The sequence below is a fragment of the Siniperca chuatsi genome, linkage group LG16, assembly GCF_020085105.1.
Source record: "Siniperca chuatsi isolate FFG_IHB_CAS linkage group LG16, ASM2008510v1, whole genome shotgun sequence".
Lineage (NCBI taxonomy): Eukaryota > Metazoa > Chordata > Actinopteri > Centrarchiformes > Sinipercidae > Siniperca > Siniperca chuatsi.
In genome coordinates this window covers 21,189,471-21,209,946 of record NC_058057.1, presented here as the reverse complement: position 1 = coordinate 21,209,946, position 20,476 = coordinate 21,189,471, and the positions used below count along the sequence as shown (strand labels likewise).

General features: G+C 38.6%; 1 protein-coding gene across 4 annotated transcripts; it reads right to left on the bottom strand.

Annotated features, from left to right (window-relative positions):
• Positions 1–536: 536 nt before the first annotated feature.
• Positions 537–5,632, bottom strand: katnbl1 (katanin p80 subunit B-like 1). Of its 4 annotated transcripts, none has more exons than XM_044169295.1 (10): positions 5,402–5,632; positions 4,706–4,830; positions 4,531–4,568; positions 4,042–4,324; positions 3,791–3,906; positions 3,650–3,700; positions 3,106–3,195; positions 2,678–2,782; positions 1,989–2,082; positions 537–1,134 (listed from the first exon to the last, which is right to left on the bottom strand). In XM_044169295.1, exons 2-10 carry the CDS (start codon positions 4,817–4,819, stop codon positions 1,102–1,104), a joined length of 924 nt encoding a protein of 307 aa, XP_044025230.1. In that variant the 5' UTR covers positions 4,820–4,830; positions 5,402–5,632; the 3' UTR covers positions 537–1,101. The 4 variants fall into 4 exon arrangements, with proteins under 4 accessions (XP_044025230.1, XP_044025229.1, XP_044025232.1 ...); XM_044169294.1 differs by having other exon boundaries at positions 5,432–5,631; XM_044169297.1 differs by having other exon boundaries at positions 4,706–4,812; positions 5,402–5,630.
• Positions 5,633–20,476: the final 14,844 nt, after the last annotated feature.

Sequence of the window (20,476 nt, the reverse complement as noted above, 5' to 3'; positions counted from 1 at the left end):
TCGTTTCTATTGATGTACAGTACTTTTTGTTAAGCTTACATTTTTAAACACCATTTAAAGCTTTCAGTTAAATATGTCATACTATGTATTTTGAATGTCAAGACCCCATATGTATTTTATGAAATGATCAAATGTTATGATTTTAATTACATTTAAATTCATTAATTTTTTCCTTCACATATTTGATAAACTCTCTAAAGTTACATCTATTAAAAAAAAAAGTATAGCCAAAATTAAATGTTCCACTATGAGTATTTGAAAAATATAATCTACCTTTTTATTGTATTTATTTTTGTCTCCTTTACCGTTCTTGTCCTATCCTCGCTTTCCATTTACACCATTTAACACTTATGATGATAAACAGAAAATGAAAACTTATTTTGATTAATAAAGTTTTGATGAAAAAAAAATACACCAACCAAAACTTGTTTGGCCACTTTGGATAACATAACTGTTTTATTTACCCAAATTTATCCTAATATTTAAAAATGTCTGTCTGAGCCTCCCCTCCCCTCTATAACAATAAAAAGAACAAATTTGATTTTCTTCAAATTTATTTAAAAGAAGATTAAAAGAATCACTTGTTTTTACATTATACAGGCAACTGTCATATGAAGAGGCAAAAATGAAAACAAAAGGAGCTCTAATAACTTAAGACTGTTGCAGATTCAAGTTCCTGATTCCAGAGAACCCAGACGCAAAACATGAAAAACAGCGGAGCATTCATTACATCCACAAGTGCATTTGCATTCAATGGCAAAGAGTGGTGTAGTGAGAGACAAAGAGCTTGGCACTTCATAGAGCGACGTTACACCCAGTCTCATGGAGGTCCACTAAATATGCCCTTTCACAAGACGGTCCACTTCAATGTGAAGCAGTCATTTGCTGTTTTTTTGCAGAAAGGCTGTCTCAGCCCTCCTTTAAAGAGTCTCCAGCTCTAACTGAGGGAGTTGTCTGAATTGTCAAGTTCAGTCCCAGTAAGAGGTTTGAGTTTAAGTGGCAGAAGGAACCAGTCCATTTCTCTGGCATCATTATCAGTTCAACACACAGCCGTGATCCGGCAGTAGTGGTCACATCCTCAGAGTGCTACATAGACAACTGTTAGGGCAGCTGTGATAGATAAGCCTCGATGGCCTGCAACATGAAGTGAAGATAACACGTTAGTTGTCGTCACAGCCAGTGGAACAGTCATACATTTAAAATAATCTTTGTTTTTACATATTATCAACAAATAAATCACAGTTCAAAACAGACATTTCTGCTATTAAATGTCCGCATTATACACATCACAACATAGTGGATTACTTAATTACTGACTATAAAAAGGGGATGTTGATTTGGCTTTCTGCAACTAATACTTGAAACTTCAAATCAGTACATTTATTTTCCTTTTAAAAACTGGTTCTTTCACGATTTGATGGTTTTTCACCATGAAACAGGATGTGAAGATGAAAACAAATGAACCACAATCCCAATACAGACTCTCAACTCATGTTACAAACGCTTATGACAGTAAGCTTATGGTGGACCTGGAGGTTTTGTTTAGGATGGGAGTGGTTGGCTGTGTCCACCCAAAATCAACAGAGGGTGGAAAAAACAGGAGCAGCACCTGTACGATCTGGTGAAACAGTTCTGTGACAAATATCTTTGTGACACATTGTTCATTTCAAATATCTACAAGGACGTGTTTATTCAGCTCTATTGCAATTGTTTTCATTTAGTTTTGTCCATATCAAGAAGAAAAATGGCATCCTTTAGTTTAAGAAAAAAAAAAAAATAAATAAATAGAACAAGCACTTTTCATTTCATTAAACCTTCAAGCAAGTAACCCCGACAAAGCTTGACATAGAACATTTGAATAATCCATATTTTGAAGGACTGTGAAATGCCATTTGAAAACCATTTTCCGTAACTTTCCCAGTCCTGACAAATATTTTACAGCTCTTGCTTCATGAAAAAACCCCTGATAGGTACTATAATAATGTCACCTTTGCCAGTTCTCCCGTAGATCCTGGAACCAAACATAACCGGGCTCCTTCCTTCCATAAGTCCTTCAGCCGCTGCTTCATGACTTCAATATTCCTGCAATAAACATACAAACATTACTATTTCAGTGTGTGGTGAGTGCACACATGACTCCAATCAGTCACTGTAGAAACCCAAACACACCCTCCCTCCCTGCTAAGAGCCCCCCCCCCCCTTGGCTACACGTCCACAACTGCAGTCAGAAATGTACATGACTATCTTTTCACATAAGTTGTTGAAAACTTTGATTTAGAAACTCAAAAGAAGGGCACGGTAAACTCAGCAGCACTATCATCAGCCACGAGCTCTAACTAGAAACAAACAGCTGAAACTCTGTTCTGAAGTCATGTATTGCAGTAACACAACCAACATGCAAGCATATCCGGCTTGACAGTAGTTAATGAGGATCTGAATAAACAAATAAACAAAGTGACAACTGACTTTGACGCATTACATTTTGGTGTCAACTGAGCTTCTCCTGTTCAGTTTCAATTTCCAGTGAAATATTGTACGTTGGTTGTACGGTTAAGATTTGTACAGAATCAAAACCTCTGAAAATGAGACCAAGTTTGAAAACAGCTGTAACTACCCTTTAAGTCTCGGTTGTGTCACAGAGGGACTACTAGGTTGTATTTAAGCATGCGCAGCCCACCTGTCTTCTGAACGACTGTCCCGCAGTCTTTTCTCATTCTTAGAAAGTTCTGGCCACCATTTTCTGATGACGGATTGAACCCAGTGCAAACCCACCGTTATGTGTCTGTAAAATAAATAAATAAGATTTTAAAAAAGATGAGTTTAAAGCAGACAAGTTGATTAAATCATACTTCTCTTTCATCTAAGTCATAAGATTCAAGTGCTAAGTCAAAGACATTTCAGTACTCATCCAAGAGGCTTCATCAGTTCTCACTTGAGTTCATTAGTTATTCATCAGACTGGCTGAAGCTTCTTGGATGAGTGGAGAATCGTGTTCCAGACTAAAACAGCAAATCCAATTGCCTTTAACTCTGCCTCTCTTTGACATCATATCTAAAAAAGTACTGAGATCATTAAACATGTATGCAATTCCTCAGTGACACTTACTCTTCATATTTACTGGCAAGAATCACTTTCACTTGGGGCATGAGGTCAACGCAGCAGCCAAGTGACAAACATGGTGCTTCGGTTTGAAGGCTGACGAGAAACAAGAAAACACAAGACGAAAGAAAGAAAGTGAGCAGATAATCAGTAATGTGGGCACAATGAAGGTCACTGGATGACAAAGATAAAAAATGCACCAATATTAAACATCAACATGAGCTGTCAGAGAGTTACAGGACTGAGGATGCATCCTGTAGATTATTAATTATTATAGATTAACTAACAAGTGTGCATGAATTATTGGTTATCTTATTCTTCCCATTCAGTCAGTTTATTTTTGCTTTTAGCTTGTTTGCCTTACGGGGGAATTGGTTTCAGCGAATAACAGATTTCACAGAACAGATGGATTCATTGATACAAAAAACGGATAGTTGCGGCCCTAATGATGCTACATGATCTTAGGTCTGCAGTATCATGCAGTCCAGTCATCACAGGTGAAGCCAAATCATTAAAAAGCAAAAATGCGAAACACCCAGATGAGACTCACTTGTTTGTTAAGACAGGTAAGCAGTCAAGCAGCACCCCTGTGTCTTGAATTCTGGGAAACCAAAAAATGTTTTAAGATGCAGCATGTTATGTAATTGAGGAATTAACACAAACGACCAAAATGCAGCTGTCACTGTTTTACCTTATTAGGTAGGCCACTAATTCACTGGCATTTCTTCGCCATAGTGTTTGGGCTACTTTTAGTCGCAGATTCCTTCCGAAAAGGATGTGATTCATAGCTTCATGGTCCTTTGATAACTGTACGTGAAGACAAACAATGCACAAAGGGAATTCAGTCTCCAACAATGCTGCAAATTTGATCAACCCCAACACAGAATTAAAATGATTTAGTTTTTACCACAACAGAGCAATAGTTTTAACTGTGAGTCTCACCTCAGTAAGGTCTCCGTACTTGGAGCTGGCCCCTGCCATCTTGGAGGCCTCTGCAGAGTTCACAGGGAGCCCGCAGTTGTCATTGTAGTGCATGCCCCGCACATCATCAGAGCACGTCAGCTCATTTTCTTTGTTGGCCATGCCGCGGACACGGTCACGGTCTACATCTGATGTTTTGCGGTGCAGCTTTAAGCCCACCTCCACCACTGGACAACCCTTTCTCTTGAAAGATGACAATCGCTTCGCTTTGCCTGGGCTGTGTACTCCGTAATGGACTTGAAATCTGCCAAGAGGAAAGTCGACATGGACCAAATGCAAAACTGTCATAGTTGGGAAAACCATAAAATTCAAAAGCCACAGACATGGTGATAATGGTTATGGAAAGGTGCCTTAATGGTCCAGTGACTGGGAGGGATGATCTGTGGGACACAGACAGTGAGTGAGTGATCATAATTAGATGAATCCCACAAATGTGGATCAGAGACTCACCTTTCTTTATCTAATTCTTCCTTATTTATAATATCCACCTAAAACAAAAGGATAAGGGATGAGGCCACTACTACAATCTCTACTGCTACAATACCACTGAACTGTACTTCACAGTCACCAGGATTTAAACAGACAACAGGACAATTATTTACAATTTGCTTTCATATCTCCATACCTGCTTCATGTTCTTTTCAGCAGAAAGATGCAGGCAGGATCGCAGAAAGCCATTGGATTTATTCTGGTTGACCTTAAAGACTTCCCGTTGCCGGACATGCTTACCAGCTGCCATAATAAGGGACACTGTTAGACAAACAATTGTGGAGCCATCGTTGGTAAATCTATCTCAGTTTCAGGAGTTGGAAGAGTCAGTCAGTTTTAGTGGGCTAACAACTTACAGGTTGGCTTGCTATATGCAGCATGTGGTCTAAGATGCAGCAGTGTGATTCAAAGAGACTAAAATCAAACATTTAAATGAGATAAACAAAACAAAAAAACGCTGCATTTGAGTTACAAAGGCGTTGGCTTCTGCGATACAAGCATTAACGTTAGCTAACGTTAGGTGAGCTTCAACAGTCAGTCACAAATGCCACGATATGCTGATTAAAGTTAAAGGTAGTAAGTTGTGTTTTCTGTCTTGCTACAAATGAGACAGAGTGCATTTCGTTACATCCCTCAGCTAAAAGTTAGCATTAGCTCATGTTCCTAGCTAACCAGCGCAGAACTACCGTTAGCTTTAACTGTTAGCTTACAGCTCAACTACCAAGGATACACGGAGACGGAGAAAGTAACTATCCGGGCCGCTACTGCCAGCTAGCTAGTTAGCCCTCAAGGAACATATGGCTTCATAAATTGTACTTCAGAGATTACTTACACCATTTAAACAGTAAAGTGAAATACCAACCGCATCATTTTGTGAAGTGTCACGAGGTCTCCTCAGATGTGTAAATCCAAAACGTGAAAAACTGGTTAAACTCAAGAGTAACTCCGCTCTGTGCAGGCTCGCTAGCGTTTCACAGTTGTACCATTCAAATGAATACACCGCCGGTGTGTGGGGATTGTGGGATTGATTTTTGCAAAGAAAAACTGGAGTTTTAGCGACGACTGCTGGACATTACGAAACTAATTTAAATCCTAGTGTGCCATGGCGCCATCCAGTGCCATGTAGTCTGTAATGCAGAAGGGCATCCCATGTTGGCATCAGCAAGTGGTGGAGGAAGTATTAAACCACACTGTAAAAACACTCTGTTACAAGTAAAAAGGAGAATACTTATAGTATTAAAAGTAAAAGTACTCAAGTCCCCTGTGACTGTTTTACTATTATATATTATACTGTATCGTTAGATTATTATTACTCATGAATGCATGTAAAAGCAGGATTTAACTGTATCGGACTGCAACTAATGATTATTATCATTATGGATTACTGTTGATTATTTTCTCCATTAATCAATTGATTTTTTGGTTTGTAAAAAAAAAACAAAACAAAAAAAACAATCTGAAAATAGTGAGAAATCCCGCCACAATTACCTCAAAATTAGTTTTTAAAAAGCAGCAAATCCTCACATTTGTGAAGCTCGGACCATGTAAATGACAAGTGAATGACTTAAATTATTATCAAAATAGTTGCCAATTAATTTTCTGTCAATCGACTAATTGATTAGTCAACTAATCGTTTCAATTGTACATGTATAAACTATTGGGTAGTTTCATTTATGACAAAACATATTTTATAAGCTCTTCATAAGTTTTGTATGCAAAACTCTTGATTTGTAAAGTAACTAAAGCTGTCAAATAATTGTAGTGAAGTAAAAAGTTCAATATTTGCCTCTGAAATGTAGTGAAGTAGAAGTAGAAAGTGGCATGAAAAGAAAAGACTCAAGTAAAGTACAAGTACCTCAAAGTACAGTACTTGAGGAAATGTACTGAGTTACATTCCACCACAGGTATCAATTCATATTTTAATTTGTGAAAGCTGCCAGCCCTACATGAAATACAGCATGCCCAGAGGTGGAAGAGGTACTCAGATCTTTCACGTTAGTAAAACTAGCAATACCACCGTGCAGAAATAATCATACTAATACAAATACTGTAAAATTTTACTCAACTAAAAGTACAAGAGTTTTAGCATCAAAATATACTTAAAGTACAAAAAGTAAAAGTACTAATTTTGCAGAGTAGCCCATTTCAGAGTAATGTATATTAAATTATTTGATTATCATTACTGATGCATTAAGATCAATTTACATAATTTTCACATAATCAGATTTTCAGACGTCTGTGTTGGGGTCTTAATAAAACTGACAAAACCCCTGATATCATTTTAATGCTTTCTTTTTCACGCTTTGGAGACAAAGTTAGCAAACTTAACAAAATTAACCAACCAATCAAATTTGAGCCATTTTATGAAAAAATCTCAAATCATCAGAGTACTTACAATTCAGAAGAAAATGGGACTTATTTTCCTCTTCTCCCAAATCACAAAGCTCACACAATCTGTTTTTCCCCTCAATACTTTTGAATCTGCCAGACTCAATAGCAGATGAAGAATATCAGTCCTTAACTGTGCAGCTAAAGATTTTTGGCTTCTAAAGTACTGAAAAACTTCTGTATATCTTTACACTCCTGAATAATTGACAGGCGCCTTGAAGGGCAGCAGAAATTGAATAAAAGTTTTTTAATAAAAAAAAAACCCCTAAGAGACCTAAACATTGTATAAAATGAATATGAAATAAACCAGCAATAAGCAAGATAGTGTTGTTTTCACTCTCACTTGTATTTAAGAAGCGATAGCTGCACCATGGTTGGAAACAAAAGTGAGGTAACAATCCTGATCCTGCAGCTTCTCCTTTAGAGCTCTAGAAACAAGAGTGGCAGCAGGAAAGAAAAGGCCCAAAAGTGTTGGAGAAGTTCCTCTAAACTGGTTTGACAACGGTTAAAAATGTACATTTTTATATTACGGTACATTTGTAAATCTGGGCTATATCATGAGCTTTCAATTATAAGGTTGCATTAACATTTAGTTAAGTTGGCCTTCACAACCGTACAACATACACAGAATTGAATTTCTGCTGTTGACAAAGTTTTTCCATACAGATCGTTCATATTTTTTGTGTCTCACAAATTGAATGATCCGGTCCTTTGGTCACCCTAAGCAATTTTCCCTTAAAAAAAGGAAACAGAAACACTAGTTACACAACAGATTAAAGAAGGAGCCAAGACAACATAATGTTTTCCTGTTTCAGCCTCTCACCTCCAATGTGGTCTGGTTTAAAATTCTTCTTTTTGCTCTCCGTGCAACAGGCGAGAGATAAAGACACAGAATAAACATGCAGGATAATATTTCAACTCTGCACATGGAGTACCCCTTGTATATCTTGTATACAATATATTGTATTGTATATATAAAAAGGAGCAGAGATATGTGGGCTATTTTACTTGTTGCAGTATTATTATAAAAAGACCTGAAAATTGGACAGCTTTTTTATATAACTACTTGTTTAATACAGTACAGTAATGTCCATTAGGCTCAACCTGCTATCTTTAACAGAACACTATAGATGATACTTTTCTCTGTTTGCAAGTATAGTTTTACTACTCAACCATTTAGTGAAGTGGTCCCACAATAACTGTTTGTGAGAGCACGTAACAAAAAGCTGATGTGCTGTTTCAGAATCAGCTTTATTGGCCAGGTATGTGTACACATACAAGGAATTTGACTCTGGTTTTTCATTGCTCTCAGTGTACATACACAGAAATAGACATAAATACAGCTGTAAACAAACATTAAGCTACTATGTGTGTATATATATATATATATATATATATATATATATATATATATATATATATATATATAAAAACTTTGTCCTTCACCCTCAGCGGGTGGTCTCATCCTTCGAGCTCGGGTCCTCTACCAGAGGCCTGGGAGCTTGAGAGTTCTGCGCAGTATCTTTGCTGTTCCTAGTACTGCACTCTTCTGGACCGAGATGTCTGGTGTTCTTCCAGGGATCTGCTGTAGCCACTCCTCCAGTTTGGGGGTCACTGCCCCGAGTGCTCCGATGACCACGGGCACCACTGTTGCCTTCACCTTCCAGGCCTTCTCCAGCTCTTCTCTAAGCCCCTGGTACTTCTCTAGTTTCTCATGTTCCTTTTTCCTGATGTTGCCATCACTTGGTATTGCCACGTCAACCACAACGGCTTTCCTCTGCTGTTTGTCCACCACCACGATGTCTGGTTGGTTCGCCATTACCATTCTGTCAGTCTGGATCTGGAAGTCCCACAGGATCTTGGCTCGGTCATTCTCTACCACCTTTGGAGGTGTTTCCCACTTTGACCTCTGGGTTTCCAGTCCATACTCAGTGCAGATGTTCCTGTACACTACGCCAGCCACTTGGTTATGGCGCTCCATGTATGCTTTTCCTGCCAGCATCTTACACCCTGCAGTTATGTGCTGGATTGTCTCAGGGGCCTCTTTGCACAGCCTACACCTTGGGTCTTGTCTGGTGTGGTAGATCTGGGCCTCTGTTGCTCTGGTGCTCAGGGCCTGCTCCTGTGCAGCCATGATGAGTGCCTCTGTGCTGTCCTTCAATCCAGCCCGCTCTAGCCATTGGTAGGACTTCTTGATATCAGCCACTTCAGTTATGTTCCGGTGGTACATCCCGTGTAGGGGTTTGTCCTCCCATGATGGTCCCTCCTCCAGCACGTCTTCCTCTGTTCCCCATTGCCTGAGACATTCCCTGAGCACGTCATCTGTTGGGGCCTTATCTTAATATATATATATATATATATATATATATATATATATATATATATATATATATATATATTAAAAAGTACAAAAAAACAACAACAGTAAAATTTCTGACAGTAAGACAATTAGTGCAATGGTGCAGAGTGCAAATGGTGCTGAAATGAATATGATAATGTAACAAGTTGCTTTATATACATGAGGTAGATGGATATGACACTAACACTATCTACAGTATGTACAGTGTGCGTAGATTAAAAAAGTGGTAATATTTACATAAACAAAGAGATACATTTTCAGGTACAATGGATGTTTCAGATTACTTTTACATGTGGCACAAAATAATTGAATGGATTATATTCATTTAGCTTGAATTGGACGTTGGTCTTTGAATGTGTTTGCTTAGAAATTAATAATTCATGAATGGAGCTCTGAGTCTGGACATTGTTTATAGTCATCAGATTCTCTTCACAGCAGTGCAGAGCAGAGTTCAAATCATGGATAGCAGTGGTGGAATGTAACTAAGTACATTTATTCAAGTACTGTACTTAAGTACAAATTTGAGGTACTTGTATTTTACTTGAGTATTTCCATTTTATGCAACTTTATACTTCTACTCTTCTATACCTCAGAGGGAAATATTATACTTTTTACTCCACTACATCTATCTGACAGCTTTAGTTACTTTTCAGATTATAGTTTTTCATACCCTTGCTGTCCATTGAAAACCATGTATCTCCAAATTTGGTGATTCTGAATTTTAAAAGTTGACTTTTTAGAGACACGTGGTTCTTACAGGACAGCAACACTACAAACATATGATGATCTTATAGAATATGATGCATTGCTGTAGATTAAACTACACAACAGTATATAAAGTAGTTAAAATCAGCTCAACCTTAAACATCTACAGCAGTAAAATGCAACATACACATTAATGCAGCAGGAATATTAATCCACAAACATCAGCTATAACAGTAAAACACTGACAGGAGCATTTTACCTCAGAATAAGTACTTTTACTTTGATACTTTAAGTAAATTTTGCTGATAATACCTACATAATTTTACTTAAGTAAGGTTTTGAATGCAGGACCTTTACTTCTAGTGGGGCATTTTCAAAGTGTGATATTACTACTTTTACTTAAGTGAAGGATCTGAATACTTCTTCCACCACTGGTGGATAGATACTGGCAGTTTAGAGTGTACGATTTTTTCTGAGCACTGTCTGCTGTAAGCTGTTATTTTGTTTTGGAAATATTTAGTCAGGTCTATTTGCAGCTTTCTGATTCCAGACAAGACACACCTGCTCGCTCACACTCTCTCTCAAAGTGGATTACTAAAAAATGTGCTACAATTTGTATGCTGAAGCATGAGCACACACACAGCATAGAAATACCAGTGTAAAAAAGATTTGTGTTAATTTGAACCATTTAGAACCAGTCTTCTTAGTCACACATTGTGTAAAGCGATCAGTGAAAAGAAGATGAAAAAGACCCGATATAGAGTGTTGAAATGTCACATTAAAGTGGTGGAATAAAGTATTACTAATATTATCTAGAACTCTGGAGACTTTTTCTTTCTTTATATCATCATTATCTCAGTCAAGAACTTACAAGAGGTAACATGCACGATTATTTCTTAAAAGAATAGTTTTACAGATAAGCTCATTATTATATTCTCTTTCTTGCAGAGAGTTAGCTGGGAAGACTGATACTAATCTCACACCTGTAAGGTAAATATGTCACTGGAGCAGGCAGCCAAGTAGCTTAGCACATAAACTTGAAACAGGAGGAAACAGCTATCCTGGCTCTGTCCAAGGGTAACACTAATCAACATGTTGTATTTTGTTTCTTTAATCTGTACAAAAACTGAAGTGTAAAAATTACAGTTTGCAGTTCTAGGGGTGTTATGGGCCAGACTATTTTTTGTGTGGCTTAGAGCAGTTGCCAGGCAACCAGTGGAAACTCCACGAAAAGTCGTCTCCACCGAAAGTTATAGTACGGCACATAAACCCATTAAAAACAATGGACCTTCATTTTTGCACAATTTAAAACGTGATAATTATCTTTTAGAGGCACTGGTAAGCAGATTCTTTACCTTTGTATAGAGCTGTTTCTCCCTGTTTCTAGTCTTTATGCTAAGCTAAGCTAACCAGCTGTCAAACTATTGCTTTAAGGTAATCCCAAAATGTTGAGGCTTTAAAGAGGCTTGACTACAATCCCTTGCTTCAGATAGTCATATTATCTTATATAAACTTCTTTAAGGAGTGAATGTTGTCTATCACCACAGATGGCTGCTACCCTTGATCCTGCACTTTTTCTTTGAAGATCCCTTTCACAATATCTCTGATTTCACAAGGCTGAGTGAGTGGTTGTGGCTGCTCTGCTATGTTACGAAGGAGGAAAATTTCCTGGCACGTCTTAGGTAGACCGAAACCCTTAGCGGGCAACGTAAAGTCCAAAAAATACAAAGCAACTCTGAATGATTGCCTTCATCACCTTATGGTGAAGCATTTCCATCCTGATGGAAGTGGATTCGAAAGGGTGGATGAAAATAAAAATAATGTGAATCACTCACTGTGGCTGGCGCCGTCATCACTTCTCAACTCAATTCAGCATCTTGGTGTGGCAATGGAAACAACTTGCTCCACAATTACAAGGAAAACACTGAAAAACAGGATTTCCTAAAGAGTATATTGGTGTTAATGCATTTGTGAAACTTGTAGAATCTACGCCCAAGCACAGAGAAGGAGCTCATAGTGGCCCAACACCCTATTAAAAGGACTTAATGTTCCTTTATTTTGGCAGTTACCTGCAATTAACTTTGTTCAAAATCATGGCTGTCTCCTTCCTCAGACAGCCACAAAAATGAAAATGCCTGGTGGCTGTTTCTGTCTATCATGTCCAAGAATCAGAGAGCAGCTGCATGTACCAACCCAAACACACCAATTCTTGGAGATACAAATGAAAATAAACCTAAGTTAGAGTAATTGAAATCACTGTGCTGTTGGTGCATATGAAGGACATCCAAACAAAATGTTCCAGTCATTTGATGGAAGCGTAATTAGATTTTGGTAAATCTTTGGTAAAAAATGTTGTGCAGTGGCAGTCTAAGGAATTTAAATCACATTTAAGCCATCATCAACTGCTGTGGATATTTGAAACAAAGCTGCTTTTACAGGCATGTTATAAAATATTCAGACTCCAAGATCAAGATCAGTCTGGAGTGAGATGTTAACATCTGATGTGGTCATATGTATACATTCACACTCTCATAGCAAAAATTACATTATTTTTGTCCAGACACGGTGTACTGTGCCGAAATAACGGTCAAATACAGATCAGCAAGACTCAGCGGCTCTGTGAGGCTGTACTTAGGCGTAGCGGTGTTTTGAGCTAAATGCTAATATCAGATTGCTAACATGCTCACAATGACAATGCTAACATGCTGATGCTAAGCAGGTATAATGCCAACCATGTCCACCTTCTTAGTTTAGCGTGTTATCATGCAAACATTTGCTAATTAACACTAGACACAAGGTGAGGCTGATGGGAATGTCATTATAGTTTTGCAGGTATTTAGTCATTAATCGAAGTATTAAATTATTATTATATTTGACCTGATGATGGCGCCAGATGAAATGTTAAGGGATCACCAAAGTTATTACAATCCAACTGAGTGAAACATGGATTTTTGTGCCAAATTGTGTGCCAATCCATCCAATGGAAAGACATTGCCATCCCTACAGCCAAAACAAAAAAGTAGAAAATGGACACCTTCTAGATAACCAGCAGATGCATGTGCTATTGTGACAAAGTTTAAGCAGCGTACTTGCTTAAGGTGTCGAGAGAATGTCATATTGTTATTTCTTTGTACTGAACCTAATTTACTTCAAGCAGTACAGCAGACCTCTAACTTTCACTCAAGGCAACACTAAGTATAGATAACTTGAAAGCAATTAAAGGAGCTATTTTGTATTGTAATTTTTGGATTTAAGGCACTTGTGAGAGACAGATTTAAAAAAGAATGGCCAACATCGAAACAACAGAGACACATCCTGACTTTTAGCCCTTTGTGTGTGTTAAACTCCAAAAACACTGGATTCTACACTTCCCAAAATGCAACTTGATAGTGTCTTTCACTAAACCCTCCCTGCCTGATAAACGCCCATGTCTCCGGTTTGAAACACAGGCTTAATGTTAAAAGTTTGAACGCGAGCCAAAGTCTGTGGCTCAAGGTAATTAAACCCAAATTTTATGGATATAGTGCTTTATTGTCAATACACAGTATTTTTTAACTCTCACACCACCAACACTGCAGTCATACAACTCTCTTGAGTTGTCTGATGATGTAAACTCTCGTTAGTCCTAAACATGGGAATCGTTCCCATCTCTACCATCCATCCCACATGGGATTACAAAGCCCCCACCAGTGCATTATATGTACAGGTGTTCATGATATTGTGTCCACCCCATATATACTTCACCGTGGTGGTTCTGTAACATATAGCAGCAGGGTAGTCTCCTAAGCATATGTTAGTCATTACAGAGTGCGTCATTTTGCTTTGAAATAAATTAGCATACAGATGTTTAAGCTTAAAATTGAGGCAGATTTAATTACCGTAACTGAGTAATGCAATTTCATTTTAACCCTCAGCCAGTTAGAAGGGCATGCCTTCTGTATTTGAGAGAATAAAATTATGTACAAGCACAAGACAATAAAGGGTCTAAAATCCATAGACCACAGGTAAATTCTAATATGCACATTCAAAACATTAGTCATACTTTATGGTCCATTTGAAATTGATTTCTTACGCGCCTGTCCAAGTTGTAAAAAATAATACAATACCAAAATATTTACTGCAGCCCCAATCCCTCTGTACAGTCAGGAGAGCAACGCTGAAGTTTTATGACAGACTTCACAGAGATTGTCAGTGATGTACAGTATTTCTTTGCTGATAACTACACAATCTGTTAATTTCCATACAAATTTTACAGTTAAAGTTTACAGCGGTTTGTGTTTGATGAGTTGAAACTGATTGTTTATATATCAGCTCACAAAAAGAATTTGAGAAGGAACAGACTGTGTTCATTCCAGATCCCTGGGCCTTTTTGTAAACATATTTTTTCTAAAAAGGAGTTAGAGATAAACATAGACCGCTAAATCAGATTTTCTCAGACAAAAGCAACCACCCACAAAGTCAGTAAGAGTATTAGTTAGTATTTACATTAGCAAGGAAAGATTTATATGACAAGGTTTCCTGCAGATAAAAATTGAGTGCTTGTTAGAGTCTGTGGGTGTTAAAAAATTAAGCTGGGATTTCTCTGAGGTGAAAATTCTCTTCATATTTATGAAAGGCTAAGTCTCTAGCAGGAAAAGCTTATTGCTAAGAAGCAACATGACTTGTAATGGAAGAAAACCTTTTGTTTGCAGTGAATTATGAATGGAACTGTGTTATTCAGCCAGTTTTTTTTTTTTTTTTTTTTTTTTTTTTTTTTTTTTTTACAAGATAATGGACAAAATGAAACCAGTTCAGCCCATGAGCCAGTCCAACTTTCTGGGGGTCTGGCATGAAAATCAAGAGCTCTTGCCAACTCTTTAGCATACAACACGCTTAATAACCACGTAGAATCAAAATCAGAAGTGTGAAAATGGAAACTTTTGGCAGTAATCAGACTTGAAATGAAATTAAAATCTAAATTAGATAAATGATGTGACAAACAAAAAATAAAACTCAATAACATCTGTCTTCGGATACTTGTATCCTTATTGGGTACTGTAACCAACAGGTTATAGTCTTTAAAAGTTGGTGTAGTCCCTCTCTGCCTGCACATTTCACTAACACCATCACTGTCAGCAGTAACATGTGATGTTTCTGTTTAATTCAACCATCCTCACTTGGCCTGTGGCAGCATTTAATCCCCCTCATGTCTGCTAATGGTTGATTCCTGAGTTTTGCTAATAAAGCGATCCTGATAAATTATTAGTGACAATTTTACTGAAGGGGCAGGAATTCCAAAAACCGTAAGAGTCATGTTTTTAGCCACACTAGTAGCGTAGCTCCAGGGATAGCAATTTCAGTCTGTTTGACAGTTAGTCAATTGTTGGGTCCACCACTTATGTCCAGACTGAAATATCGTAACCTCTATTGGATGGATTGCTATGAAATTTTGTAAAAACATTTATGGTCCCTAAAGATTTAATCCTAATGACTTTGGTGATCCCCTGAGTTTTCATCTAGCGCCACCAGCAAGTTTTCTCATATTCAGTTAAATATCTCAACGTCTATAAGATGGATTGGCACAAAATTTGGTACAGACGTTCATGGTTCCCAGATGATATATCCTAATGACTTTCATGGCTCTCTGACTTTTCCTGTTGCGCCACGGTGAGGTTGACATGATATTGTACAGATATTCATGCCCCCCTTAGGATACATTGTAATAACTTTGGTGATCTTTACCCATTCAGCCCCACCATCTGGTTAAAATTGTAATTTGTCCAATTCTTTGGGTTTATGACTAAATACCTGCAAAACAGCAGCCTCAGCTGTACTTTGTGTTTGGTGCTTATTACCAAATGTTTGCATGCTAACACGTTAAACTAAGATGGTAAACATGGGAAACAAAACATGCATCAGCATTGTCACTATGTGCATGTTAGCATGCTGACTTTAGCATTTAGCTCATAGCACCGCTGTCCTTCAAATAAAACCTCAGTGAGCTGCTAGCATGGCTGTAGACTTGTTCATTTATTCAAGGAACCTATCACAATGACATTCATTCATCAAGTCATGCTGTTTTGTGATTTATTAATAAGTAGTTCATTTTCAAGTCATGCCTATACAGCCAGATTTAAAATAAACATAAAGCACTTTACAAAAGTGTGAAACAGTGGAAGCCATTAATAAGTTGAAGCACAGAGCTCCTTCTCTTGGGGCTGACAACAAACAAGCAAACTAATCTGCTACTTTCTTTTATCAGGAGAGGAAGAGAACGCACTACTGAACTTGCAAAGACCAATCAACTTTGCTCTCTAATCTGTCTTTTCCTGTCCCCCATGCCCCTAACCCTTCATAAAAGCCTTCACATCAGGGAGTGAAAAAGCTCTGGCCTGTAGCCCTTGAATTTACGTGTAGCCTCTGGAGCTTAATGTGGGTAATTGTGTTGACATTATGTAAGACTGTTTTGAGAGGTGCTTCACACACAGCACCTCTGTTCTCAGAGCGGCTCTCTGCCACGATGAATGATTCGGGGTCCTCGTCCACAGACCGCAAACCAAATAAAATCAAAGAGATGGCAAAGATCTCAGGAAGGGAGAGGTGGCAGCGATTTGAGCATTCCTGTCATATGATTCAGGGACAGATGCCCAGGATTTCTCAAACCAAGCAAGTGTTCTGACTCGTCAGTCCTGGGGTGAAGTTCCCAGTGGAATCGTCTAATAACCCTTCCAACCAATAAAACTGCATCTCAGCTGAGCCTCTGTTGAAGTCTGTATTTACATCAACCTCTGCAGATCCTTTGATCTATGTTGTACCTCTTCTCACGGGGCAGCACAAGGGCCTTCCACAGAGGACCAGCAGGAGACATGCTGATGTAATTTTACTAAAGTAATGATGTCTAACGTGCATCAGCTGTATGGCTGACTGAAGGAATGTTCCCATACTTTGTCAAATAATCAAGGACTTCAGGGAATCATTCGAAGTTGTTTAGATTCAGATTTTGTCTCACATTTCAAGCAGCAGCACTCTTTAAGCATTATTCCATTCTCTCTGTACAGTTTTGTTTCCAGATGACAGAAGAGATAGCTTTTGGGAAAATGTAGAAAGTGGCACACTAATGTTCTGAAATCTGCATATAACTGGGTTTTTTCCATTGATTTACTGTATTTGCTATTGGACAAATTCATTTTGCATTTGTTAAAAACATCTGACAGATTTATACGTTCTTTTCACCACCACTTACTGGTGCACTGAAGGTTTCTACCAACCACAATCATTCATAGAGAAACTAAATGGATGCCAGATGCATTGAGTGTCTCAGCTTAAAAACATTCATAATAAAGGCCACAAAAGTCATACTGTATGTTTCTTTCATGCTGTAAGAGTCACTTGTCATCCAACCAGTCTAGATCTTTTTTTCAGCCAAGTTTGTTTGCAATTTCAGGCCGAAGTGCTGATTTATTTGAGCCTCTAGTTGGCTGGGGAGGCATGTTTGGATGAGTGACAGATCCTTTTTGTTGGACTGAGTCAGGACATACATCTCCACGTAGGTGGCCCTTTACAGCCAACAGATGCTGGAGGTATGCATTCTTTGAGAGCTCATTCCAACACTAGATGGCAGTGTGTGTCTGTAGCTGCTGGACATCTGGCTGGGTGTCTAGACAGAAGGGTTTGCTGCCAGCAGCTGTGGGATCCAAATGTTCAGTCCACCTCAGATGGACTCAAAGATTTTTACACATGGCTGCCAAAGTCTCTAGCCCCAAGAAGCCATGAAGCTTACGCAAAGAAAGTCACACAGTGTACAGAGTGACAGAAACACACTGCTTCACAGGACATGGCAGGGAAGAGATGGTGTGGTTTGTGTGGTATGTCAATGTCAGGCTGGGGAACCAAGTAGGCAGGTGTAGGACCCAAATGCAGATGATCAGACTGGGTAGGTGCAATAGAAGTAATTTAATTAAAAGGAACCACAAAGGACTTAAAGATACAGGAAGGCAGGAGTGACACAAAAAAAAGAGTAAGCAGTCCAACTGAGGCAAACAAATCCAACAGGAACAGACAAAATCCAAAAAAAACAGGAGAGGTCCAAGAGAGCCAAACCTAATTCCAACAGACGACACAGGAGACAAACGCTGGACCGCTTGACATAAAGTACAAAGACAATCTGACACTGAACCAATGAAACACAGACTGAAATACACTCAGGTAGGGGAGACAACGAGACACAGGTGAAAACAATCGAAGCAATCAGTGACAAGAAGCAAAACTACCAGACACATGAGGGAAGGAGAGTTTGTTCTCTCACGGGCCCTTGAGATTCTTTATGGGGTTTAAACATATCTTTTCTGGAGTCTAAGAACCTAACTGGTTGAATATTTTAAATAAGCATAGCTGCACCAAACATCTAACATGCCTAACATGTTCTATGATGGTCAAATTGTCAAAAGTGGGAAATGTATCATTACCAGCTTTCATACTTTTGAACTAAATAGGTGGGAAAAACATAGACACAATAATGTGCTCTTTTCATTACATTACAGTGTGATTACTATGTACACAGTAGGTGAGTTGACTAATTTAAAAGGATGTCATGCTGAAAATCAAATGTTTTTAAAAGACCCTGCCTCCACTGTTTTCAGTTTGAGTTCAGTTTCAGGTTGACGTTTGGAGCAACCGACAAACCACCGACAACACGTCGTACGAAACATTTCTTTTTGAGCGTAACCCAACCTTGTGAGAGTGTGACACCTGTGTGGTTGAACCAGAGGTGTGTAGGTCCTTCAACAGCGTACAACAGTTGATTGTGTAGGAATCCATGTTTGACATCATGCCATAAACTAGGGTTTAAGAACATGTGCTCAACTAGAAACACTTATAATAAAATGCAGCATCAATGTTGAACACTGCTATAACAATTTCCTCTTGAGAGCAATAGAGCATCAAGCATAGAAAAGGTGTGATTTCTCTGATGGCTACATTTACACTTCTCAGAATTTGGAAGAATGAGAAGTCATTAATCAGGCATGTGTGAAATGTGCTGCAGGATGCGGATGTCTTCCATTATCATTTACAACCAAGGGCAAAGGTTTCAGTAGTTCAATTACACCACAGAACAACAATCAAACTCACATCAAAACACGACATGAGAGCAGCTCCTGACAAGTGATAACTCAGAGCCTAACCTCCGTCAGACCATGCTGACTCTCACATAGTAACTGTGAATCTCACATTTGACCTTTGACCCTGGGCTGTCATTCAAGCCTCTTTTACTTTCACATGTTCCATATTTTTAAGAGCCCCCTCCCCTGTTCCACTAAATCTGCTTATTATTCTGTGATAATTAATCTCATTTAGAGCACTTGCCTGAGTGCTACTGGGGAGTATAACATTATCAAACGCCTACATTTGTCACAATAACCGTTTGAATTCAGGATGTGAATCTCAGGCCTGGCCAGTAAAAATACACTTGTGTACCTCCACGGCATGCGCACAGACCAAATGATGATAAAGTGCTCTCACACTGAGGGCTGCAAACCACATTGTATGGAACACATGGCTGCATTGAGGTTCTCTTTATATTTATATTTGTTCAGCCAGAGATTTATAGATTGAATTTGTTGAATGTATGTCTTGGCTTGAAGTCTTTGGAAATGTTACTGTACTTTGGTTGTTCATAGCACAGAGCATGAAATTGACAGGAAATAGATGCATCTACTAGCTGCACCTTTCAGATGGGAATGTCTGGAAAGGGCAGGTTCATTTAGATTGCAGGTTGACCCTACAGCTATGGCACAGTTCAAAACCGTGCCATGGGTTGAGCTAGGTGAGGGGCTCTGGTATGTTTAGGACATATACAGTATGCACATTGTATAAGGAAATCATCACATTTATCACAACCTGGACTTTATTTTCATACCTCTGGTCATCTGTTCAATAGGCTACAATACGATAGATCTAATTCTTCGTTGAATGTCAAGGAATATGGTAATACAGCTGAATTTCACTAAAGTCTGTTAAACCTGTATTCCTCAAACAAATCTGGTCTTTCTACTAATGACATGAATGTCAATATTTAGTTCACTGGGGCTCTTCTGTCCTCAACCTCAGTATTGACCTGTCACAAGTGCTTCACATTTCAGGAGGCTCCCAACCAGCCTGAGACTTGACAGCAGTGACAATTTCCTGTTTGGGTACAGACCACTTGAAGTCTGAAATCCTTAAAGTTCGATTACTAACACACAGAGACGGGTTGCAGAAGCAACTTGTTTTCACCAAGTATGAACCAGCTGCCTTAGGTGATATAGCAATCAATAAAAGAAGTGCAATTTCCATCTTAACCCCTTCTTTCATGGCTCCATGTCAGCTGCCTGTGGTAACCCCAGGATCCCAACACCCCAACCTACAGGTCGAAGGAGACATGCAAGAGTGGCCCCATACAGGAGGTCACTTGTCCCATTCCCAGCACTCAGAGATGAA

Bases quoted from the DNA above. Each gene is read 5' to 3' on its own strand.
- katnbl1 (XM_044169295.1), bottom strand. From the start codon at position 4,819: ATGGCAGCTGGTAAGCATGTCCGGCAACGGGAAGTCTTTAAGGTCAAC. The intron at 2,783-3,105 runs GTAAGTGTCACT...TTTATTTTACAG, and splicing joins CTTGCCAGTAAATATGAAGA to ACACATAACGGTGGGTTTGC. The intron at 2,083-2,677 runs GTGGGCTGCGCA...TGTTTATTGCAG, and splicing joins GACAGTCGTTCAGAAGACAG to GAATATTGAAGTCATGAAGC.